This window comes from Pygocentrus nattereri, chromosome 28 (assembly GCF_015220715.1).
Source record: "Pygocentrus nattereri isolate fPygNat1 chromosome 28, fPygNat1.pri, whole genome shotgun sequence".
Classification (NCBI taxonomy): domain Eukaryota; kingdom Metazoa; phylum Chordata; class Actinopteri; order Characiformes; family Serrasalmidae; genus Pygocentrus; species Pygocentrus nattereri.
The window spans coordinates 3,317,395-3,344,177 of record NC_051238.1 but is presented as its reverse complement, the minus strand read 5'-3'; the positions used below and the strand labels follow the sequence as shown (position 1 = coordinate 3,344,177).

The following is a 26,783-nucleotide window of genomic DNA, read 5'->3' as shown; positions in this document are numbered from 1 at the left end:
GGGTGTTCCAGGTGGTTGCTATAATATTATAGGGTTTTGCTTTATGGTTGATAAGGTATTCTGGATGGTTCTTAGGGTGGTGGTAAGATGGGTGACCGTATTGCAGCTGGTTTTTGGTTTGTTGCTAGGAGGTTGCTATGGTGTTCCAGGCGGTTGCTGGGGTTCTGCTTTGAGGTTGGTCAGGTATTTAGGGTGGTTGTTAGGGTGTTGCTAAGACAGGTGCCATAGTAATGCAGCTGGTTTTTGGTTTGTTGCTAGGAGGTTGCTATGGTATTCCAGGTGTTTCTTGGGGTTCTCCTTTGTGGTTGGTAAGATATTCCGGATGGTTGTTAAGGTGTTTCTAAGACAGGTGATATAGTATTGCAGCCGCTTGTTGGTTTGTTGCTACAAGGTTGCTATGGTATTCCAGGTGGTTGCTAAGAGGTTGACTCCAACTGGTTGTTAGTTTGTTGCCCTGAGATTGCTATGGTATCCTAGATGGTTACTAGGGTGCTGCTAGGCAACTGTTGTGGTGTTACAGGTGTTTGTATTATAGGGTTTTGTTTTTTGGTTAATAAGGTATTCAGAATGGTTCTTAGGGTGTTGCTAAGACAGGTGACAGTATTGCAGCTGGTTGTTGGTTTGTTGCTATGGTATTCCAGCTGGCTGTTGGGGTTCTGCTTTGTGGCTGCCAAAGTATTCAGGAAGGTTGTTAGTGTTGCTAAGATGGGTGACATGCAGATGTTTTTTTTGTTTGTTGCTAGGAGTTTGCTGTGGTGTTCCATGTGGTTGTTGGACTTCTGCTTTGTGTCTAGTATTCAAGATGGTTCTTAGCATGTTGCCAAGAAAGGTGACATTGTATTACAGCTGGTTGGTTGGTTGTTTCTAGGAGGTTGCCTTGGTTCTAATAAGTCCATTCATCTCCAAGTCATCGACGTCCGTCTTAAATCTCTCTCTTTGCCGTTTCGTAGCTACTAGCTGGGCGAGACTGTTGTCTGTGTTGCTATGGTGACCAGCCGTCTGCGCTGATCTTCAGGGTTAAAGGGTGAATCAGCAGTTCTACATTAACTCCAGCGTTTAAGACCATTTACTGTTAAACTGTGTTGAAGGATCAGCAGAGTTTTATTTTACTGTAGAGGAGGATTATTTTATTATTACCTACTGATCTGATTCAGCTGTGGAGCCACGACAGGCCAGTAAAGGAGCTGCATGCAACTCCAGAACTCCATGTTTCCAACCCTTGACCTAATGCTACCAGAGGATGTTTGCCTTCGTCTCTGCACCTGGAGAGCCAACAGCAGTTTAGTGAATTCTTCACCCTTTCACAGGAGGATAAACCAAGCACTGTTACACCAACACATGCACCACAAATGTACAGATTTTCACACTCGTCAAGAGAAAAGTATATTTGCTTGATTCTGTGTAAATATGAAGCAGCACATTTTTTTCCATGTCAGCCAACAAGCTGAGCTAACTAGAAAGGTAGCTAATGAGCCAAGTTAGATGCTTGGTGGTCGCTTACGATTGGAACGTCGGGGACACAGCAGGAACGGCTAAAACAGAATGATAAAAACTGTCCTGCTGAGCGTGCAGAAGTGTGGGGTCAGTGCAATAACCATTTACAACCATTATCAACTCGATTTTATTTTCTAAGATATTTTTTCTTTCAATCAATTCTGGAAAAGAAAAAAAAATACATTTCTTAAAACTAAAAACAATAACTTTATAATAATAACAATAGTCATCATCATATTAATAATAAACAATGCATAAGTGGACACAACAATAAACAAGCCACCCAAAAACTCTTCTAGTTCCCGACCCCGAGGAAAAAAAAAAAAATCTAAAAGAACAAAGTCCATGTACACATCAGCAAATCATGTTATACAGTACATCCATCTGAGTGTGTAGAAAAGACATTTGTATAACTTAAGTTTCTCTGAACGACTCCAATGTTGCTCTGGAGTTTCTGAGCAGCTTAAGTTCATCCATCTCCACCACAAACACCCACTTGTACAGACACAGTCTTCTCGCAGTAAAGCCCCAAAGCCCGCTTACCCTCGCGCCCTCCACGCTAATCCCTCTATGGCTCCGACAACACTCAGCTTTGTCTCCTGACTGGCTGTGCTGTTGCCAAAAGCCTGCACTGACAAATGGCAGTGTTAGCCATGACGGTCAACACCTGGTGTCTTTGGACTGACCAGAGATTGAAACGCGCCTGATGTAGAAAAAACAGCTCGACCACACATGCTAATGTTGCTAACGGTGAATGGAAACTAGTAAACCGCCAATCAGCATGCCATTGGCAGCAACATTAGCATTACTGACTGAACCAGAGCCGGTTTATGAGGAGCCTGGCCACTTCCTATTTCCCCCGTTATATCAAAAAGAGGAGGCTAAACAGCAGAGGGCGTCCGCGAGTGAGCCCTAAGGAAGGAAGCTCATTGGCTGTTCGTGCTCACTGATGTCATGGACGTACATGAGGCACCATCCTGAACTCCTATAGCTCGAGTTTAAAAGCACTTAAAATTATTACAGCGGTGTTAAAGTGGTTTATGCTGTTCTGTGTTCAGGAAACGATCGTGTTCTTTTACATTAAAATGTTTAAGCATTTATAAGCTATGAATTTGCACTAATGCTCCATACCATTCATTCTGGACTCACCCAGGAGCGCCCTCACGCGTGTGAGAAAACCGGAAGACGTTGCAGAGCGGGAATTCTCCTCTCTACAAGCTCTCTGACTGAAACACTCCTTGAACCAGGCATTTAGGGGAGAGTTTGTTAAAAAAAAAAAAAAAAAAGCTAACGTTGCTATTAATGATTACATAAAATTAGCACGAATTAGCTTATGCCAACTGACTGGAGAACCATACATGCTAATGTGGTTAACAGTGAATGAAAGCTAGGAACCACCAATCATCTTTTTTTCCCTGTTAGCAACATTAGCATTATTGACTGAACCACTAATTTAAGGTAGAATTGGTTACAAATGCTAATATTACTATCAATGAAAATCAGCATGAATCATGCCAACTGACTAGAGATTAAAACAACCCTGATGTGAACAACCAGCAAACAGCTCAGCCACACATGCTAATATTTCTAACAACGTATGGAAGCCAGGAGCCGTTAAATCAGCATGTTTTCTGCTGTTAGCAACATTAGCATCACTGACTGAACCGATGCTTTAATAAAAGGAGAGTTTGATCAAAAATGCTGACAATGAACAAAAGTCAGCAAAAGTTAGCAGTGGATTCCTTTCCATTAAGCATAAGCTAAGTGGCTGCCATCAAGCTAAATGCTAACGGATGGGTATGAGCTTTCATTATTAGTAACATTGAGCATGATTAACTGAACCACTCCTTTATCGATCAGGTCAGTTTGCTAACGCTAATGCTGCTAATGTTGAATAAAATTTCGCAGCCGATCATTTAGATTTAGCAACAATGCTAACTGCTGGTCAATGAGCAGCCACTCAACAGCAATGTCAGCATTTTTGGTTAGAATAGTTTTCCTAAACGGAGAAACGCAATCACATTTGTTGGGCATTAAAAATAATAATTAAAAAAATCCCTAATTTTTCAAAATGAAGTTTTCAAGAATGCTAACACTGCTAATAATGAATGAAAGTTAGCACTGCACATTGTGTGTTAGCATTCGTGGTCAAACTAATCATCTTTAATAGCAATGCATCACATAATTAGACAAATCAGACTGAAAAATTACACAAATCTTGGATAAAAGTGTTAAATTAGTGAACTTTAACTGAAGGAACGCAGTAAAAACAGACGAGGACTAAATCTGTGGAGCTCAGTCAGGCTGTAGCCCTAGTGTTAGCACTAAAAACCATCTGGAAAGGTCTTGGTTCTGGTTGGCTCATGACCAGACGCTCCAGCGTGCATCAGACTGTGTCAGAAAACAAAAAAAGAAGTGAGCAAGTTCACCCAATTTCCCTTTAGACATGAAACCAGGTCAGAATGGATCTGAACAAAAGCCCTTTTTCCGAACTGAATGCGCTCCTTGGGCCGTGTATTAACAAAGGATTTGGCCATCGACTAACATAAGGCTGATGTTGAATGAGTTCCATTAACACCTCCCTTAGTCCCTGAACTGGGTCTAAAACAAAGTGACCCACTTTTCCACTCCGACCCACTGAATCAGGCAATTCAGCTTACGCTGCTCTGCTGGATTCTCTCAATTTAAAACCTCCTACACTCATTTCACTGCAGCGGCATCGCTGTGGTAACAAAACCGACAGAACATCATATACATGCTAACGGTGGTACCACTGCGTTCTAGAGTGAGATTTTCCGCTTTAAATACCAGGAAAGCTCCCTTCTGAGGTAATTTCAGTGGAGAAGAACCTCTGAAAACACACAAATGCTTTGTGGTGGATTTTGAGCCTTTTTTTGGGGTGTTATGTTAGCAGATAGCTAACACAGCTAACGGTACTGCTAGTCAATATCTTGCGTTCTTAAAAATGATTTGAAATGGTTCTTCAAGGGTTCTTTAATAAAGAGAATGATACATCATATACGCCGCCGTGTTCTCTAGAGCGATATTTTCCACTTTAAATACCAGAAAAACTCTTCGGAAGCATCTTTTAAGTTGTGAGGAGCGTCTGAAAACAGCAGCTCTGTGGTGGGTTTCTTAATGCTGGGTGGTTTCATGCTAGCATGCACAGCTAGTGCTGTTGCTAGTAAACCAAATATCTTACAGTTTTAAAGAGATGGTTCTTCAGTAAAGGGAACGGCTCCATTTAGAACCATGAGTTCTATACAGAACTAATTTGCATTTAAATGGCTCTTTTCATGGTCAAACGGTTCTTCAGACTGATGGAGAACGCTAACGCTACATCATAGCTATATATGCTAACTGATCTCTAGAGCGAGAATTTCCACTTTAAATACGGGGAAAACGCTTCTCATGTATTTTGAAGCTGGGAAGAACCTCTGAAAACGGATAAACTGCTTTTTGCGGTGCGTCCTATTCTTGGTGTTTGTATGCAAGCTGGTGAATGCAGACAGCTAGGAAGCCAAACATCTTACATTCCTAGAAAGATGGTTCTTCAGCGGTTCTTCAGCAAAGGGAATAGCTCCATTTAGATCATGAAACGGTTCTGATTAATTGAGAACGTGTTGTAGCTATACAGTTCTGCACAGAACCACCAAAAAGGGTTCTTCTACTGTAAAAAGCTTGACATCATAATAGCAGAACCCCCTTTAGATGTTACATAGAACCCCTTTCAAACACATTCCCCCATCAATCTGAAGGATAGTTACACTGTGAAACCAACCGTTTAAGCATGTGAATGGTTTGATACAGAACTCGTGGTTCTAAAAAGAGTCATAAAGAACCACTGGAGGAACATATTATACAATTTTACAGCTGCATAACTGCAGCAACTAATCATTACAGCAGAGAATAAATACTCAAAACAACAGAAATGGATCATCAGATGAGGAGAACGAGCTAAAAGGAAGCTAGATACCTAGACAGCTCACCTCAGTTTGATGCCTTTACTCGGACTGCAAGGGTTAAAAACTCACTTCTGGTGTCTACTTCGTAACATAAAACTGCTTTTTCTTTGATTTTCTTGAGAAGGGCTGGCAATAGGACTATGTTCGAATATAAAAATAAATATTAATATTAGTTGTTGTGAAATTGACACATTGTGTATATTAGTCCTTATAGACACTGACCAGCTGCATGTTGCATTATAAAGAGCGCAAATTTACTCCTGTTTTATTTATTTATTTTATTGGATTTAGCGCCAAATACTGAATTAAAAAAAAAAAGTTTTGATGGTCTTTTTTTTTTTATAAACGCAGCAGTTCTGCCTCTTCTTCTCTCAGTTCTAACTTTTCAGATGTCTGAAAGAATAAATATCGAGATATTGTGCATCATGAAAATTTCAAGGTATCGCAATATGATATTTTTGCCATATCGTCCACCTCCAAGTGACAGTTAAGCCAATGCTGGCATGGCTGTAGAGATTTTTCATCTGAAACTAAGTTTTTGTTTGATTCAATGATCTGGACAGGTTTCCACACCTTTAAAAGGCCAAACTTTTTGGATCTAATCCAATCTCCTGCATTTGTAGCGTAAAATCAGTGACCACAGACATCATTTTGACACGTTTCACTAAACTTAGAAAAAGACTAAACGTGTCGGCTCAGGACGCATTTACAATGGAAGTAAATGGGCAGTTGCCATGGAAACCGAGCATTTTAGCTTAGTAAAAATGCTGGAGCGTTCCTGTGATCCAACTTCAGACACAAGAAAGAATCGTCTTTGCTTTGATAGCGTGAAATATCTCTGGGTGTGCATTTACATTGGTCAAAAAGGGCCAACAGGTGTTCTTAGAGCTCCACATGAGGTGATCTCAGATGGTTTCATGGGAAGCAGATGACTCAGCGCTAGCTTGGGGCCTCTGATAATGGGAGAAAGGCACTCTGGGTCATTTGGAGCTGCTGACAATAGAAAGTAATCCAGCTCTCCGGCTTCAGCTCTGCTATGGGCTCAAATATCAAGTGTCTCCTCACTCAGCTTGACCACAAAGAGACACTAGTGGACGGTGAGCAGCACCCTCCCTGGGGTGACCATACTGGCGTAACTGTATTTCTACACATGTGGGGACCTGCTCATCACTGACAGCAAAACAAAAAACTAATTTTAAGTGTAAAATGCCAACTGCCCTATAGATTGTGATGATTGGACCATATGGGATACAATCTTCTTATATCAATATACATAAACTCATTAAAGTCCATATGTTCTCTGAGCTTCCAATCTAAAAGACGTTTTTCACATCAGTCAAACCGTACGGCTACAGAGTGAGTTCATGTCATTTATCATTAAATTCAGTCTTTTGACCAAATAGGACTACTGATTTTAATTCGACTGTGAGAAAAATGACAAAATAAAAGTTCCAAAATGACAAGCAATCAAGAAAATTCAACCTGGTACTGTTAAATGTTTCTCTGAAGTACATCTCTGCCAAATTTCATGGCTTTAAACCAATCAGAACCAGTTCTGCAGTACTAAATGTAGCTTTTGGACATGAATGAGCTAATTTTACCATCTCAGAGACGCACGGTTTTGTTATGACAGCGATGATTTGTCACACATATGTGTAAGGAGAAGCAATGAGTCTGACCCGAGAGCGTGTTTGGCAAGGGAAACTATCCAGTTGCGTGGAAGAGATGATATCACCTGCAGGTGGCTTGTTTTCAGAACAGGATCTGCCGGGGAAACTGCCCTCGGGGTGAGAAATTCTAGATATTCATGCCAAACCCACCAGCAGATCATCAGTCAGCTTGCTAAGGACCTGGAGGATGGGTCAGCTGTGCGAGTGGTGAAATGGAGCTGGTTCATGGTGCCTGAAAAACTTTTTTGGGGTTTTAAGAACAAATGATGAAGGGAATTCCACAGATTTTTCAAAATGCCTGCATAACAAAAGTAAATTCAGAGTAGTCTGTTTTACAGTGGTGGTGATAGGAGTTTTATTTATTTAGTATCCAAACCCACCACTGAACCTACACGTGTCTTCGAGTTTTATATGTAATGTTGATAATGCTAAAATAGCAGAGCATCTGAAATATTGAGCTTTCTTTGGGACTATTTTGCTTCACGTATCCCTCCGCCATGAACGCAGTGGCCAAAACTTTCACAACGCTACTGACAAACTTTTTTTTTTTTAGAGGGGGGGCAACTGGTTCCTATCACCACTACTGTGAAGAGTTCTGACTTGGTAATCTTATCCAAAACTGAGCATAAACCCACTCTGAATAGCTCGGTTTACATCTTATATGTAGTTGTGCAGAATAAAAAATTTCAATAATCGGACATAGGGCTGCACGATATATTGTCTGAGTCCCTACTGTGATACTGGCCTTTGCAATACTGATACTAAAGAAGGCAAATATGCTAATCTAACCAATGCTGATCAATCATAGCGCCAAATCATCTCTAGTAGGTGTTTTGATGAATCCGTGTATAATGCAGATTAATATTCGTATCACAATATGTAGCAATAAAACTGCAATGCTATTTCATCCATACCATGAAGCCCTATTCTGAACGAGTTTTGGAAGATGTTTCTCAGATCAGGTGTCTAGAAGGCATGAGCCGTTTCTCATTATTACGCACGTAAGCTAGTAGGGTGCCAGTTAGGATCACGCAAACTGGTTTCCCGGTTGGATTTTGTTTATTTTAGCCATGTAAGCAGGCAGGAGGTAGAGGGTCAGGCCTGGCTTCGTTTCCTTGTACTGCCCTCGGATAAGGACAGAACAGAGAGCTTTGCCTCTTACAAACACACTTCCACACATGGAGCCGGTGGAGAGGCCAACCGGAAAACCTCCACTGCAGAGACTCCACATCAACTCGCTCCACATAAGCAACAGCGTCCATTGGAAAACAGAGGAATCCACCTGTTTTACAGATGGCCATCTCACTGGTGCTGGAGCTGGGCGGTCTGGAGGGACGGAAGGACGTCAAGACAGAAAGAGAATAAAAAGAGACCTAGGTGATGAGAGTGAAAAGATGTGAGAGTGATGACTGAAAGAAAAAGACCGGATAGACCAAGAGAAAAGAGTGGGAGAAAATGGTAGGCGAAAGAGAAAAGGAGAGGACAAGATCTAGATAGTGGAAGAAATGAAATAGAGAGTGATTTTGATGAGTGCAGGTGAGGTCTCAGGTGTGCTGTGTTGCCAGTTCCTGCCCAATAAACCTGCGCAGGCGCTCCAGGTACTGGCTGTACAGTTCAATGTCGTTGTGTCCGGCTCCCTCCACCCACAGCGGCTCCACGGCCTTCGGGCAGCGCTCGTACAGGGCCAACCCGTGAGAAAAATCTATCACCTCGTCCTCCGTCCCATGGATGATCAGCACCGGAGACGTGATCTTGGACACCTTCTCGATGCTGGAGGGGTTGGAAAGAGAGAAGACGTTACACAAACAAAAATGAACCGCAATGTGTCTCAGTTTTTACAATTTCTGAAGCCGTTTCTTGCCGTCTTTGCTGTGGAGCCAAGCCTCACACAAGATCTGAAACCATTAGGATAGTATTTTGCCAGCACTGTCTGCTGCACCTCAAAGCTACTTCGTTATTCATCTTTAGCTGATGTTTCTTACTCAGATTTGGGGGCAGATGTGGGCTGGAGGTCAGGGAAGCAGCCCCACCTGCTCCCCCAGTCGCTGTGGATAAGTCTGCCCACTTCTCTGGCCAGGTGTGCTCACTGCCCCCTAGTGTGTGTGTTCACTACTGTGTATGTGGCATTTCCCTGCACGGATGGCTCAAAATGCAGAGCTGAAATTTCCCTGTTGTGGGACTAATAAGGGTCACTGTGTATTCACAAACAGCTCTTTTCAAATGACCCGAACTGAGTTCTGTTAAAGTGAACTTGAAAGGGAACCAACTGCAAATGACATCAGTTCTTTTTGTGTTCACAAGGTGTTTTTTTTTCTGGTCCTTTTTAGTACTGATAAGACACGCCTGCCACTTCCCTATTAGCCTCACAGAAACGACTGGTCGACGTGCATTGGGCAAAACTGGGAAACGACCCTGCGTGTCTGCCGTGGTGGGCTCTGCCTTCGGCTGTGCTCGTGACTGAGCTCCACCCCGTGAAAATCCGCGACTAATGAAATTGTGTATTAGAAAGAGCAGCTGTGAACTTTTCATTCAGTGTTCAGACTGAAAGCAGCGAAAACTCAGTGCTGCATGTGTTTAAAGCATAAAACTAACTGTAAAATCACGCGGGCTCTTGCATATTATCACTTTAATATGTTGCCGCTGATCACAGATGGTCTTTATCCTGAGTAGAACCTTATAAATGACCCCTGGTGGTCTGTTCAAGCGCTGAAGACTGTGGCTGTGTGTGAAGAGCAAGCCTCAAGGTCTTCACCATAAAGCAAACTGCAGGCTGGCAAAAAGCAAAAGCGGACTGGGGCTGCACAAATCAATCAAACCACAAACCGAACAACAAACGAATCAAACTGAGACCACCTCTCGACATGGTCTCAGTTCAGTTCGTTTACGAGGCGGTTTAGGGGGGTCCGAGTTTGTTTGGCAAGTTCAGATTTAAACAGCTGTAAAACTCAAATGCAGAATGTGTGCGTGCGTGTGTGTGTGTGACCAATCTGAACAGCTGAAGAATCTATTACAGAATCCAGTGTGTGTGCTGGTGATCTAACGAGCTCTCAGTGTGAGGGGCGGCCGTGAACAGAAGGGGCTTTGACAGCAGCTGCATCGCCACCATGTGTTTAACTCCCACTCCAGCACAGCATGGCACTGTTTATACAGCACCACGCTCACCGTGCCTGACACTACAGCACCGCCCAATAGACTGTAATACACTACAGGAAGCGTAGGGGGCGATACGGCTTCTACTGTTTCATTTAAAAAGCTCTATAATGTACATATGATCCACACAGTCGCTCTGACAGACTGTAATACACTACAGGAAGCGTAGGGGGCGATACGGCTTCTACTGTTTCATTTAAAAAGCTCTATAATGTTCATATGATCCACACAGTCACTCTGACAGACTGTAATACACTACAGGAAGCGTAGGGGGCGATACGGCTTCTACTGTTTCATTTAAAAAGCTCTATAATGTTCATATGATCCACACAGTCGCTCTGACAGACTGTAATACACTACAGGAAGCGTAGGGGGCGATACGGCTTCTACTGTTTCATTTAAAAAGCTCTATAATGTACATATGATCCACACAGTCGCTCTGACAGACTGTAATACACTACAGGAAGCATAGGGGGCGATACGGCTTCTACTGTTTCATTTAAAAAGCTCTATAATGTTCATATGATCCACACAGTCACTCTGACAGACTGTAATACACTACAGGAAGCGTAGGGGGCGATACGGCTTCTACTGTTTCATTTAAAAAGCTCTATAATGTTCATATGATCCACACAGTCACTCTGACAGACTGTAATACACTACAGGAAGCGTAGGGGGCGATACGGCTTCTACTGTTTCATTTAAAAAGCTCTATAATGTTCATATGATCCACACAGTCGCTCTGACAGACTGTAATACACTACAGGAAGCGTAGGGGGCGATACGGCTTCTACTGTTTCATTTAAAAAGCTCTATAATGTTCATATGATCCACACAGTCGCTCTGACAGACTGTAATACACTACAGGAAGCGTAGGGGGCGATACGGCTTCTACTGTTTCATTTAAAAAGCTCTATAATGTTCATATGATCCACACAGTCGCTCTGACAGACTGTAATACACTACAGGAAGCGTAGGGGGCGATACGGCTTCTACTGTTTCATTTAAAAAGCTCTATAATGTTCATATGATCCACACAGTCGCTCTGACAGACTGTAATACACTACAGGAAGCGTAGGGGGCGATACGGCTTCTACTGTTTCATTTAAAAAGCTCTATAATGTTCATATGATCCACACAGTCGCTCTGACAGACTGTAATACACTACAGGAAGCGTAGGGGGCGATACGGCTTCTACTGTTTCATTTAAAAAGCTCTATAAATGTTCATATGATCCACACAGTCACTCTGACAGACTGTAATACACTACAGGATGTTATATTTTTGCTATATTACCAAAGCTTTTTAAAAATACATTTTTTCCATAGAAATATCGACTACTTGTTACAGCTGTACACCAAGTACATCCCACATATAACACTACAGTCTCACACCAACATGATCACAGATCAGTCGCTGTCCTTGGAAAGAAAAAGATCAAGGAAAATCCAAGAGCAACTACAGATCAAAAGCTCCTTTTATCTTAATGTCTATTGCTACACTTAGTCAACTCAAAACAGAGGCTGTCCTGTAACTATAGCAACAGCATATGCTGTCAGTACATTAGCCCTCCAAAAAAAAAAAAAAAAAAAAAAGCGATAGACGTTTCACTCGCTCCTGCGTTTACATAGGCAAACATCACCTACAGATGAATTCCCCTTTATAATATCACACTGAGCGGCAGCAAGACAAAGCAGCTTCGCCGCTCGCTTTATTGTGACAGATGACTACCGTCGGTCTCGGCTGTGACAACAGTAATCATCGCCTTCCGAAAAGCAACAGCGCTGAACCGAAGAAGCAACAATCTAGCCTGCAATTATCTGTCAGCAGGAGTCATACAGAAGGACGCCGCTGCTTGATTGAATCAACAATGCCCGTTTCATTTCAGAGGCTTTTTATTTCTGGCAAAAGAACACAGAGTCTTCATGCGAGTCGGACAAAATAAAAGACTTTAGCATGAATGAGCACCAAAAAAAAAAAGATTAATAAATTATCAGTGTCCATCAACTCCCCAGGTCAAAAGCTTGTGGGACACAACTGGATGTTCTGGATGTTCTTAAAATAAACTAACCTTTTTTAAAAAAATCTGTTTTCAATACTTGTTCTATTAAAGATCTATTAAAGTCTTACATATATATATATATATATATATATATATATATATATATATATATATATATATATATATATATATATATATATATATATATATATAGGCATAACATTAAGACCACCTCCTTGTCCACTTTATCAGCTCCACTTACTGTATAGCTGGTCTCTGTAGTTCTACAGTTACAGACTGTAGTCCATCTGTTTCTCTGATACTCTGTTACCCTGTTCTTCAGTGGTCAGGACCCCCATGGACCCTCACAGAGCAGGTACTATTTGGGTGGTGGGTCATTCTCAGCACTGCAGTAACACTGACGTGGTGGTGGTGTGTTAGTGCGTGTTGTGCTGGTGTGAGTGGATCAGACACAGCAGTGCTGCTGGAGTTTTTAAACACTGTGTCCACTCACTGTCCACTCTATTAGACACTCCTACCTCATCGGTCCACCTTGTAGATGTAAAGTCAGAGACGACAGCTCATCTGCTGCTGCACAGTTTGTGTTGGTCATCCTCTAGTCCTTCATCAGTGGTCACAGGATGCTGTGGCTGGATATTTTTGGTTGGTGGACTATTCTCAGTCCAGCAGCATCACTGAGGTGTTTAAAACTCCAGCAGCACTGCTGTGTCTGATCCACTCAGACCAGAGCAACACACACTAACACACCACCACCACATCAGTGTTAGTAACACCGTATAGCCTCAGTGTAACCTCAACCCAAACCTAATCCTAACCCTCATGTTTTTGATGTTACTGAGTCTGTTGAGTGTTGGTTTCATTTAAAAGGGACACTAAATAAACCGTCACCATTATCTTTTTAAATATGTAACAGAGATTTTGCTGCTTTTCCCTCTGAGATACTGAAACCCTGCAGTAGTGGAAGCACCACTAATCATCAAAATGAGCCATTTATAATAAAAACACTTAACTGTAAGATGATCATCTATGATGCTGAAATTACTGAATCACTATGAGCTCCACAGGAACAACTACACAGCTAACACACATCACATCACACAGTGTGAGTGAGGGCTGTTTAAGCAGTAAAACCCGAGAGGTTATCGCAAAATAACATCATGGCTGTGATTTGGTCGCAGGCACCAGCTGAAGGTGAGCACCGTAGTTCTATTGCTTTAAATACAGTAAGAAGTTAATAAACTGGCCGTTATGTAACTTTTTTTAAAACAATCTGAAACAAACAGTAAATAACAGACACTGCAGTTAATTTATGCATAAATTAGGGAGGCACAAATGGACTCAGCACAGGCAGGTAACCTACTTAATACTTATTACATTATTTTCTATTTTTGTTCTTATTAATGATTTTATACAAAATATTGACACCAGCTTTCTTTAGTTAACCGCAAATCAAGCAAGCATTCTTCACGCTGCTGAACCATTACATTCAAATTCACAAGATAAACTGATCGATGAAACTGATGGAAACAAAACAGTCAGTGAAGTTCTCAAGTGTGACCATATGTAAATAAACAAGGGTCAATATATTGCCCGACACTGGTTGCCAGACGTGAGACTCACTTGGGGAAAGCGTCAAAGCAGTAGGTCTTCTTGGTGTCGGGGAAGGCCACGCGCATGCCAGAGGTGAGCGGAGAGTGCAGGATGACGGCGGCACACTCGTACCGTGATGCCAAGTCCACGGTGGGCACCGTGCCAATGCTCTGCCCATAGAGGATTATATTTTCTGGACTGATGCCATACCTGCTCAACACAGAGAAGGGGGGAAAGAAAAAAATAATAATAAAAGAAATAAATAAAAAGACAGTTTCTAAAGAGTGTCTACACAGCTTAAAGTACATAAAAGGTCAATAAAAACCAAATATGATGATTTGAAAATCCTTTTCAACCTCTATTCAATCGAATACACTACAAAGACGAGATATTTAATGTTCAAACGGATAAACTTTATTGTTTTCTGCAAATATTCACTCATTCTGAATTTGATGTCTGCAACACGTTCCAAAGAAGTTGGGACAGGGGCAACAAAAGACTGGGAAAGTTGAGGAATGCTCAAAAATCACCTGTTTGGATCATTCCACAGGTGAACAGGTTAATTGGAAACAGGTGAGTGTCATGATTGGGTATAAAGGGAGCATCCCTGAAAGGCTCAGTCGTTCACAAGCAAGGACGGGCGAGGTTCACCACTTAGTGAACAACTGCGTGAGCAAATAGTCCAACAGTTTAAGAACAATGTTTCTCAACGTGCAACTGCGAGGAATTTAGGGATTTCATCATCTACAGTCCATAATATCATCAAAAGATTCAGAGAGTCTGGAGAAATCTCTGCAGACCGTCTTTCTCTCTAACCTGTTGGTAACTAGCAAAGATACTTTCTCTAGACAGACAGAGCTCTTCTTGTAAGTCACTCTGTATAAGAGCTTCTGCTAAATGCTGTAAATGTAAATGCATCAAATTCACAATGAGTGAATATTTGTAATAAACAATAAAGTTTATCCGTTTGAACATTAAATATCTCGTCTTTGTAGTGTATTCGATTGAATGTAGGTTGAAAAGGATTTGCACAACGTCCCAACTTCATTGGAATTGGGGCTGTAATTACAGTGTCGGGGGGGTTCAGCTCCTCCCTGCTGGGCTTTAGTTACATTTAGGGATCATACGCCTTCAAAGATGGGGCCATTATTTAAAATCACCCCCCCCTAATTCTTCAGTGATCTGAAGCTCAGGTCAGATATTCTCCAGATTCTCCTCCTTAAATGACGCCTGAGGCTCCAAAATGTAACTGCTACACCATTTAAGGTGGAATGGGAAATTAAGTAGCTAGTAAGCTACTAACACATCAACATACCACTAGACTGTGCTTTTTTGAAGGAAAAAAAACGACCATAATGCACTGAAACGGCGTTAAGCTATGATAACACGATGGTTATAATAATTTTTAGAGGTGAAAATTCTCACATGTGTGGGTTTCTTTGGTCTCTTGTTCAGCCATCGTGCCAGTTTGTCTGTATTTCTCATATCTCTCTGTTTGGAGTCTCTGAAAAACCTCCGTTTGGAGGGTCATGTAGCCCCAACACTTCACCCTCTCCCTCTATCTCAACAAGACTTGGGACACCCCACCCCTAGACGTGAACACGCAAAATTGAGGGGAAGGGGCCAAGTGGTAGGGACGAGGGGTGAAATGGGACTTTATTTGCAGAAAAACCAAAAAGGCTAACGTTACTGCTGAAACTCATGAAAGCCAAGCTGAAGACAATCAGAACCGGTTATCACAAACTGCACATTTCCATTTACAGCATTTAGCAGATGCTCTTATCCAGAGCGACTACCAGAAAGAGCTCTGTCTGTCTAGAGAAAGGATCTTTACTACTTACCAACAGGTTAGAGAGAAAGACCCTAGAAACAAGAAACCGTTCTTCCACCCATTCCAGTCATTCACACCTACACCATCTCACGTTCTCATTGCTCGTATGTGGGTCTTACCGCGTGCGTAGGGCCTGCCACGCTGCGTCTATGTCTGCGTAAAGGTTCTTCTCCGAGGGCTTGCCCGTGCTGACGCCGTAGCCCGAGTAGTCGTAGGAAAAGATGTTGCAGTTGATTCGGGTCCCGAGGCCGATGTAGAAGCTGCTCATCTGGCCCAGATCCACTGCGTTCCCATGAGAGAAAAGCACGGTGAACCTGCGGAGAACAGAGAGGACGAGATCAGCGGCGCGGAGACGGAGAACGCCCCACCCGAGAGCGCCCACGTTCTAATCACAACGCTGCTTTTATTTTAGTACTTTTTCTAAAGGCTACACTCTTAAAGATGGCTCTTCGATGGTTCTTTCATTAGACAACGGTTCTATACAGAACCATGAATACTCAAAGAACCTTTTGCATGATTAAAGGATCATGAAAGTGTTTTGATTGATGGAGATTGTGCTGTAGATGGATCAACTTTTCTGAAAAAAGTTCTACACAGCACCCAAAATGCTTTTCAAAAAAAGTTCTATATAGAATTATTCACAACAAATTCTATATTAATCTGAAGAACGCTTTCATGATGCTAAGAACCCTTTAAACATACAAAAGGTTCTTTGAGTGTTCAGGGTTCTCTCTCTCTCTTTTTTTTACTAAAGAAGTCTTGAAGAACCATCTTTATAAAGAATTTGGCAGGTCAACATTACTGGCATTAATCCATCACGAAGCTCTTTTCTGAGTATATAACGGGTGTGATCAGTAGAACCCATGAACATAAGCAGTAGAACACAACAACCCCCAACCCCCCCCAACAATTCACAACTACCCCCAACAATTCACAACAACCCCCAACAATTCACAACAACCTCCAACAACCCCCAACAATTCACAACAACCCCCAACAACCCCCAACCCCCCCCCCAACAATTCACAACTACCCCCAACAATTCACAACAACCCCCAACAATTCACAACAACCTCCAACCACCCCCAACAATTCACAACAACCCCCAACAACCCCCAACCCCCCCCCAACAATTCACAACTACCCCCAACAATTCACAACTACCCCCAACAATTCACAACTACCTCCAACCACCCCCAACAATTCACAACAACCCACAACAATTCACAACAACCCACAACAATTTACAATCCCAACAACCCCCAACAATTCACAACAACCAACAATTCAGAACACCCAACAACCAACAATTCCCAACCCCAACAATTCAGAACACCCAACAACCCACAACCCCCAACAATTCCCAACCCCAACAATGCACAACAACCCCCAAAAACCCACAACAACCAACAATTCACAACAACCCCCAACTACCCCCAACAATTCACAACTACCCCCAACAATTCACAACCTCCAACCACCCCCAACAATTCACAACAACCCCCAACAACCCCCAACCCCCCCCCAACAATTCACAACTACCCCCAACAATTCACAACTACCCCCAACAATTCACAACTACCTCCAACCACCCCCAACAATTCACAACAACCCACAACAATTCACAACAACCCACAACAATTTACAATCCCAACAACCCCCAACAATTCACAACCCCAACAATTCACAACAACCAACAATTCAGAACACCCAACAACCAACAATTCCCAACCCCAACAATTCAGAACACCCAACAACCCACAACCCCCAACAATTCCCAACCCCAACAATGCACAACAACCCCCAAAAACCCACAACAACCAACAATTCACAACAACCCCCAACTACCTCCAACAATTCACAACTACCCCCAACAATTCACAACCTCCAACCACCCCCAACAATTCACAACCACCAACCACCCCCAACAATTCACAACCACCCCCAACAATTCACAACCACCCCCAACAATTCACAACCACCCCCAACAATTCACAACCACCCCCAACAATTCACAACAACCCCCAACCCCCAACAATTCACAACCCCAACAATTCAGAACACCCAACAATTCACAACCCCAACAATTCAGAACACCCAACAACCCACAACCCCCAACAATTCCCAACCCCAACAATGCACAACAACCCCCAAAAACCCACAACAACCAACAATTCACAACTACCCCCAAAAACCCACAACAACCACCAACAATTCACAACTGCAATAACCCACAACAAGCAACAATTCACAACAATTCACAACCCCAACAATTTACAAATACCCCAACCCCAACAATGCAAACAACCCCCAACAATCCACAACCTCCAACCACCCCCAACAATTCACAACCCGCAACCCCAACAATTCACAACCCCCAACCCCTACAATTCGCAACCCCCAACAACCCCCAACAATTCACAACCCCAACAATCCAAAGAACCCCAACAATTCACAACCCCAACAATCCAAAGAACCCCAACAATTCACAACCCCAACAATCCAAAGAACCCCAACAATTCGCAACCCCAACAACCCACAAAACCCCCAACCCCCAACAATAACAAATAATTTTGGAGGAAAGTGCAATGATCTATTTTATCATATTAGATAAATGTAAGTGAATATGAGCAGAGAGATGAACCAACATGGTTACAATGCTCATATTTGATTGCAGGTCAAATTTAACAGTATCTGTTTTTGAGTCACATTTCTATTCACTGCAGCGGATCATTTAAACCTGTGTTATCAAACTCATCAGACCATGACTCACTTCTCCGGTTCAGCCACCGTCAGCCAGTGGGATTCCCACTCAACTTCCCCAACACACCGCCATGACGCACGAGGCTCACAGAACTCTGAGCCATTTGCATGTTTAATAATGAAATAAGCACATTTAAAACAACACTTTGGCTTAAATGAAAGGTTTGCTGTGCAGATTGAAATCTGATGCTCACAGTGAGACGTTTACAGTCGCCATCATACGGAGAAAGAACAAAAACAACATTACGACTGAAGGCTGGGAGACAATAACAAGCAGGTGAAGAGTGAAGGGAGGAGTGAAAGCAGGAAGATCTGAGAGCACAGAGAGGGAGGAAAGGAATGAGAAAGAAGAAAAAGATTAGAAGAATGCAAAAGAGATGAAAGGAAGCAGTTTCCGAGTGTCTGAACTCAATGGTAGCGCTGAACAATGTCCTGCTGTTTAATCTTTACAGTGATCTTAGGCGGCGTTCACTCAGCAGGTAACAGAGGCTCAAATCAGATGTGTGTCTGAGCGTCAGTGTGAACAGAAAAACACTGAATCTGACATTCAATTCCGATTTGAGACGCTTTCATACATGGTGCTGAAATCCGATCCGTATCCGATCTGAGGCAACGTGACTCTGAACAGCCAGATCAGAATTCATGCGACTTTTATGCAAATCCAGCTCAACATTCGTCATAATTTCTCGCTGCTGAGACTCAAAAACATTTAGGCTGAAGTTTCTGTACTAAAAAAATAGAGACGTATCCAAAACCCTCCGTGTTGGAAGAGATTTGGAAAGAAATGTCCGAATGTGGCCGCAGGAGGACGAGGTTTAAAGAGTCCGAGGACGCGAACCAAAGAAGTGACCGCGCCCTTTTTACGGCTCGAACACGTTCTGGGTGACGAGTCCAGCTGTCAGTCAGTGAAGCTTCATGGTGGCTCCTGTGATGCTGGTGTAGATGAAGCTGATCCTCCGGGAGCGACTGGCGTTCGTTGGCGGTTGTGATTGTTTACCTCTGGATGAAGACGTGACGCAGCGTGACGCTCTGGTCTTTAGAGCGTGTGGGTCAGTTTAGGAGCTGATCTGTCCAGACTGATGTCCCATACAGACCACATTTAAAGATAATCTGAACAGCCAAACAAAAACAATCAGATTTGGTGGGAAAATCAGATTTAGGCCCCTTTTACCTGCTGTGTGAACGCAGCCCTAGTCTTTGCAGTGTTGCTATCATATAAGTCTGCAGGTCAACATTCCCAAAATCCACGTCATACCTGGGGACATTTGACACTACAGCCGCAAACACAGCGGGATTTTTACCGCACTGCTAACGTTTCGCCTGTTCTGCCTTTGTTTACTGTAAACTGTGCTGTAAAATGAGTCGACTCAGTCGGCGTCAGCGCGTTCTCCACCTACACACTTAAAAATAAAGGTTCTTCAAAGGATCTTAAGTAAAAAAAAAATGGTTCAAAGAACCCTTTCAACGACGGAAGGCTTTTTTGCCTTAAACGTTCTTTAGTTTGACGAATAATGTGTTGTATATGGTTCTATAGAGCATCAAAATGGGTTCTACTATTGTTAAGATGTCAGGCTTGTTACAGGAGTAGAATCCTTTTTGGTGGTGCTGTATTGAACCCTTTTCAAAAAAGGTTCTATATAGAACCACAACCAACACATTCTCCAGCAACCTGGAGAACGCTTTCACGATGCAAAGAACCTTTAATCATGCAAAGGGTTCTTTGAATGCACGTGGTTCTACATACAACCTTTTTGAAAATGGTTCTATATAGCACCAAAAAGGGTTATTGTTATGGTGTCAGCCTTGTAACAACAGAAGAACCCTTTTTTGGTGCTATATAGAACCCTTTTCTATATAGAATCACCTACAGCACAATCTTCATCAATCTGAAGAACGCTTTCACAGCGCAAAGAACCTTTAATCATGCAAAGGCTTCTTTGAATGTTCATGATTCTATACAGACCCGGTTTTTTGACTAAAGAACCCTTACGGAACCATAATTTTTAAGGGTGTATAAACAGTCTGATTTGGTCTATAATCACAACAGTGATGCAGAGCATCACACAGACTGGCACTGACTAGATGAAAGGGTTAATCCACTATGAAGAAGTAAAACACACCTGGAAAAACAGCACAAACCGTAGATTAATCAGCGTTTTAGTTTAAGGAAGTTCTTCCAGTTTATGTTTCCCGGCTGTGTCACACCGAACTCAACTGATCGGCTAATTAACTACATTCCATCTCGGGAGTAAAACCGGATGTGTGAGAATCTGCACTGACTAACAAACTTCACAGACGCATTAACTGAAGCACAGGATTCCTCAGCAAGGTGGACGAGCGATTCAACCTCAAAGTGAGGACTGTCCAGTAGGAATGACTCTGGCTTGTTCTTCTACTGTATACAGCTACGGTTTGGAATTTCCACTGATTGTTCAACATTTCTGTTATTTATTATTTCCATTCTAGACGAACTTACCGAGTGGCGGTGACAGGAATAAATCCGATTTTTTGCTCAGATCCGATCTCTCTGACTCGATGGTTCACACTGGTTTAGGTCAGAGACTCAAATCCATCATTAATGTGATGAACCGGCTCCTGAAATGACCTCATGAGCTCATCCTGCTCAGTAACGTCACGTGACTGAATCACTGCATCATCAGCACCAACTAACGAGCAGAACGAGCTTCTCTGAGAAGATCATTAACTCTGATCAGCTCTCAGCTTCATTATTAGAGCCAGACGGAGGAGAAAAAAGGTGAGATGAGCTGCTTTTCCACCGTTTACAGGCTTTAACGTCTGTTTGGCGCTGCTGCCAGAGTAACTCTGAAGGATGGTCATGCGCCTTGGAAAAGAAGCACAAGAATTCCGATCTGAGCGTCACTTTAAGGTCACAAGGCCACGAATCGGATACGCATCTGATCTAGGGTCACACATGAAAGTGGCTCTGGTCAGATTTGAAAAGATCAGATGTGTCCACACAGACCGGAAAACATCAGATCTGAGTCACATTAGGGCAAAAATAAATAAATAAATAAATAAACAAACAAACAAACAAACAAACAAACAAACAAACTCACTCGGTGCCACTTCATCCTGGTAACGTGAACGTAGCCTAAAATGTCCCTCACAAAGATTTTACATGAAATGTTTATGAATTCACTGCCTGATGCCTGAGACACCGTCCTATGATAGTTTTGAAATAATGTTTTATACTAAAACATTCACTCCTGGCAGGGAAGTACATGCAGGACGTTATAGGGCAAAATAGTCCCCAAAGAAAACTTCTCATTCCAGGTTTTCCACTATTTTCCATCATCAACATTCCATATAAACTCAGAAAACTCGTGTAGGTTCTCTGGAGGTTCTGGATGGTAAATAAAGTGTTTATATCTGTGTTGTAGTCATGGCGACGCCTGGTTCCCATCACCACCACTGTAAAGACGTCTGAGTCGATATGTTTAGGAAGGATTTGGAGAGCGTCGGGATTATGATCAGCGATATGGTCGAAACTAGCTCATGGGTTCCTGCTGCGCTGCTAGTACAGCTCCCACATGTACCTCTAAATGGAAATTTAGTTTATTTATCAGGAGTGCTTTAAGCGTGAACGTAAGCCAGAGTTACAAGGTCATTAAGGCTACATTCAAGCAGCAGGTAAAAGTGGCCCAAATCCAAACTTTCTCAGCAAATCAGATTTTTTATTTGGCTGTTCAGATCATCTTTAAATGTGATCTGAATGAGGCATCAGTCTGAACAGCTCCTAAACTGAGCCACATGCTCTAAAGATCAATGCTGCATGCGGCTCATCCAGAGGTAAACAATCACGATTGCCAACGAATCAGAATCGAAAATGTCAGATTCCGTTCACTCTGACAAACACATGGAGAAAAAGATCAGATTCGGGCCTCTTTTACCTGCTCAGTAAACACAGCCCAAGAATGACGTGGCAATCTACCTGCACAAGATCTAGTACGATTCCCACAAAATGATCGGAAAGGTTCATGTGAGAACAGAAGCCCATGAACTAGTCACGTTTTCAGCGTTAGCAACTGAAACTCAGACATTTAGTATAGAAGAGGACAGAAAATGACCTTCGTGCATTTATGGCTGCTACTGCAGCGCAAAAGTAGCAGTGAATTTAGAAAGGAAGGAGCTGCTGACCGAGCTGTGGACACGCATCCTGTGTGGTGGGACTTTCTCAGGCCTGCTTAAGTTTGAGTGCCGCCAAGCCCAGTAAAGTATGCCAGTAACGTGGCGGGTCCGTCTCACCTTGCAGTCGGAGCGCAGCGGATGTACATGCAGCCCACTCTGTTCCCGCGAGCGGACCGGGTCAGGAAAACTTCGGTGACATCCAGCTCCCTCTGGGAATACTGGAACTCCGCCCGTTCCGTGAGATGAAGCTTCCAGCGCCCCTCTCCGGCGGTCCCCCCACCTCCGCCTCCACCACCCGTCCCCCCGCTGCCCCCTCCGCCCCGTGAGCGAAGGCTGGAGCCAGTGGTGGAGCCGGTCTGCACCGTGCCAGCCTCCAGGTCCGGCAGGAGGGCATAGGTGGGCTCAGGGGGCAGGAAGGCGAGCTTGGCGGCGATGCGGCTCGGGCAAGGGGGGCAACAGAACAGGCAACACAACTCACTGACTGATAGTCCATTCATCGTCAACTGTGGGAGAAGAGAGGGATGGTGGTCAATAGGATGACATCATTAAATGTGCTTTTCTGAATACACTGTTGATCTATCTATCTAGAACACTGCGTGAAAAGGCGCCTCACCAGCAGAACAGCTGTCTACATTTTGCCCTACTGTCAGGGGCTCTTGAGTGAATCGTTGCACTTGTTGTGTCTGACAGCAATTTTTTTGGGATTACCCAATTTTCTCCCCAGTTCAGCCCCAGAACTGAGTCTAAATGTTTGAACACTCCAAGGATCATGACATTTACTCTGTGGCCAAACCTACAGAGCGTACTTGTGGTCATTTCAACCCAAGTCAGGCACACCGTCTGATTTTAGCTCCTTTTCATGGCTACACAAGTAACGTTAGCTGGGGTGAAAACAGACTATTAATATTTGCCCGTTCATCTTTAGTTTGACTGCTTTTCTCTGTGTAACCCACGTCACCTACTCAGGATCTGTGGTCTGTAGGGGTGTAACGATTCTGACCCGAGACCTAAACCGTAATAAAACCATCCGCGGTCTCATGCCGTGGTCCCGGAAGATGGAAGCGCGATACTCTCCAACACCCAACTCCAACCTGTTGCCACCTCTGCTGCTGCAGCCTGTTGAGCTCATTACTTATTTCACAATCGATACTTCAGCACAAGCAACTCACAATATTATCGCTCTATTTACAGTTAGGGCAAGCTGTAGAACCATGTTCTTCAGTGTTCTTCTCTTTTTAAACAATTTTCTCCAGTTTTTCTTATTAATTCTTTTAACATCCACAACACACCGATCCAGTTATTGCAATTCTTCACTCTTGAAAGACATGGTCCTTCAAGGGTTCTGCTGTAATGAAAATAATTCTATAGAGAACCATGAACACTCACAGAACCCCCTGCATGGAGAATGTGTGGTATATGGCTTTTTATAGAACCTTTTCAGAAAAGGGTTCTTCTATTATAACAAGCTTGATATCATAACAATAAAAAAAACCTTTTGGCGCGATACAGAACCCTAAACAACACACTCTCCATCAAGCTGAAGAACCTTCATGATGCACAGAACCCTTTAATCATGCAAAGGGTTCCTTGAGTGTTCATGCGACCCACTGATGAAGGACTAGAGGATGACCAACACAAACTGTGCAGCAGCAGATGAGCTGTCGTTTCTGACTTTACATCTACAAGGTGGACCGACGAGGTAGGAATGTGTAATAGAGTGAACAGTGAGTGGACACAGTGTTTAACAACTCCAGCAGCACTGCTGTGTCTGATCCACTCGCACCAGCGCAACACACACTCAGTGTTACTGCAGTGCACCACACAAATAGTACCTGCTCTGTGAGGGTCCATGGGGGTTAGGACCACTGAAGAACAGGGTAAAAGGGGGTAACGAAGTATGTAACCACAATAAATGTATTCATTACTTCAATATAGTAACTTGTGGTCCGAGTAAATTAATTAAATACATTTATTAATAAACAAATTTTGCAGCACCTAGATATTTATTTCTGGCCACAGTAAATCATTTGCGGCCTCAATATAATTTATTGTCTCAATATATTCATTTGTGGCCTCAGTATCAGTATTTTTATTTGTGGCCTGAATAAATTAATTTGTGACCTCAATATAGTAACTTGTTGCCTTAATATAGCAATTTGTGGCTTCGGTAAATAAATTCACTGCCTGTCTGTGAGGGAGCTTTTAGAGGTGGACGTCACCACCACTGTGAACGGTTCTGACTGGGTAAGTTTATCTAGAACAGAGTTTCACACCAAAACACTCTGAACGACTCTGTTTACATCTCAACTGTTGAATTACGCAAAAGGTTGGGAAGAACTGGGAGAATTCCCCTTTAAAGAAAGGACGCAGGCCTGTTTTAAAGAGGAAATTGGGTTACTTCTGTCATTTTCACTCAGCCCCAGCTGATCTTCGCTTGTGCTTCATGAATAATTGCAGTGGAAATGAAACGCAGCCTTCTGAAGGTTTAAAGACGGGAGCCAGTCAGAACAACATCAGATGGACTCACAGTGAAACTGAAACACACACACACACACACACACACACACACACACAACTCCAGCACAATCAGGCTGAGGAAACATCAGCGAAGAGCAGCTAAAGAGCTCTTCAAGGGTTCTTCAGTAAAGGCAACGGTTCTCCAGACTGAAGGAGAATGTGCTGTATACAGTTCTATGTACAGCCTTTTTGAAAATGGTTCTATGCAGCGCCTGAAAGACTTCTGCTACTGTGGTGATGTCAGGCTTGTGTCAACAGAAGAACCCTTTCTATTGCTATAACCTACAGAACCACTTCATGGGTAACATGGTTCTTCAGTTTGGTGGAGAACGTGCTGAAAACGGTTCTATGCCGAGCCTTTTTGATGATGTTTCTCCTACTGGTGTAATATCAAGCTTGATACCCTTCTTAGAGCCATTTTTAAAAAAGAATTGAGCTAACACAGCACAATTTCGCCACGTAAAGAAACACTCCAGTAACCCTACATACCTAAACAGAACCATTCCCTTTAGTAGAGAACCCTCGGAGATACGTACTTTTTAGGAGCGTACAGACAGAAAATGCCTCTAACATCTATCTACGAGGTTGAAGTTGGCTTGTTATTGGAATTATCCGGTCCACCTTAAATGGCGCAGCAGTTAGTCCGGCGCCTGAGGCGCCAGCTCGGAACTGCCGCGCCATTTAAGGTGGACCGGGTAATTCCAATAACAAGCCAACTTCAGCTTCGTCATTTGCACAAACTGCGATTTAACGCGCCGTTACTGTCAGGAAAAAACGAGAACGGTCGTCTTTAACCTCCCGAAACAGCCCATAAACATGAGAAGTTAGCACTTACAGGTCATCCACATAACGCTACGCGTCGTTTGCTTCCTCACAGCCGGAGCCGGACTCTCTGTGCTAAGGCTAACGCTAGCGCTGAAGCTAAGGCTAAAGCTAAGGCTAAGCTAAAGCAGCCCGAAGCGCAGCGGCTCCTCAGAGGAGAAACACCAGCGCGGACATGTCCAGGGGCGAGGGTCCAGGCGCGGAGGCTGAGGGCAGCTCTGGGACGCGAGCTGATAAACGCGTCTCTGTCATTTATTAATCTGATCTTAAGCTTTTAATTGAGCTCCTACTCTACCGCATCCGGAAGTGACGTGGTGACAGGAGGAGTAGGGCGGGGCCTCCGTGTTTTGGTTTGAGTTATACATGAGATCACGAGTTAAGTTTCCCATAACTGGTCTTGATCTAGTAAACTGTGGCCTCGGTATATTCATTTGTGGTGTCAATAAATTAATTTGTGGCCTCTATATATTTAATTCTGGCCTCAGTAAATTAACTTATGGCCTCTATATATTAATTTCTGGCCTCAGTAAATTAACTTGTGGCCTCTATATATTGATTTCTGGCCTCAGTCAATTAACTTGTGGCCTCTATATATTGATTTCTGGCCTCAGTAAATTAACTTGTGGCCTCTATATATTTATTTCTGGCCTCAGTAAATTAACTTGTGGCCTCTAAGTATTTATTTCTGGCCTCAGTAAATTAACTTGTGGCCTCTATGTATTTATTTCTGGCCTCAGTAAATTAACTTGTGGCCTCTATATATTTATTTCTGGCCTCAGTAATTTAACTTGTGGCCTCTATATATTGAT

The 26,783-nt window shown here is 43.0% G+C and overlaps 1 protein-coding gene across 1 annotated transcript; it reads right to left on the bottom strand.

Annotated features, from left to right (window-relative positions):
* Positions 1-4,472: 4,472 nt before the first annotated feature.
* On the bottom strand, positions 4,473-26,293 carry abhd17ab (abhydrolase domain containing 17A, depalmitoylase b). Its single transcript, XM_017687839.2, has 5 exons — positions 25,988-26,293; positions 22,753-23,138; positions 15,843-16,037; positions 13,923-14,102; positions 4,473-8,899 (listed from the first exon to the last, which is right to left on the bottom strand). Exons 2-5 carry the CDS (start codon positions 23,130-23,132, stop codon positions 8,674-8,676), a joined length of 981 nt encoding a protein of 326 aa, XP_017543328.1. The 5' UTR covers positions 23,133-23,138; positions 25,988-26,293; the 3' UTR covers positions 4,473-8,673.
* Between the last annotated feature and the right edge of the window lie 490 nt (positions 26,294-26,783).

Bases quoted from the DNA above. Each gene is read 5' to 3' on its own strand.
- abhd17ab (XM_017687839.2), bottom strand. From the start codon at position 23,132: ATGAATGGACTATCAGTCAGTGAGTTGTGTTGCCTGTTCTGTTGCCCC. The intron at 16,038-22,752 runs GTGAGACGGACC...TGTTCTCCGCAG, and splicing joins CGCTGCGCTCCGACTGCAAG to GTTCACCGTGCTTTTCTCTC. The intron at 14,103-15,842 runs GTAAGACCCACA...TGTGTTGAGCAG, and splicing joins TGGCAGGCCCTACGCACGCG to GTATGGCATCAGTCCAGAAA.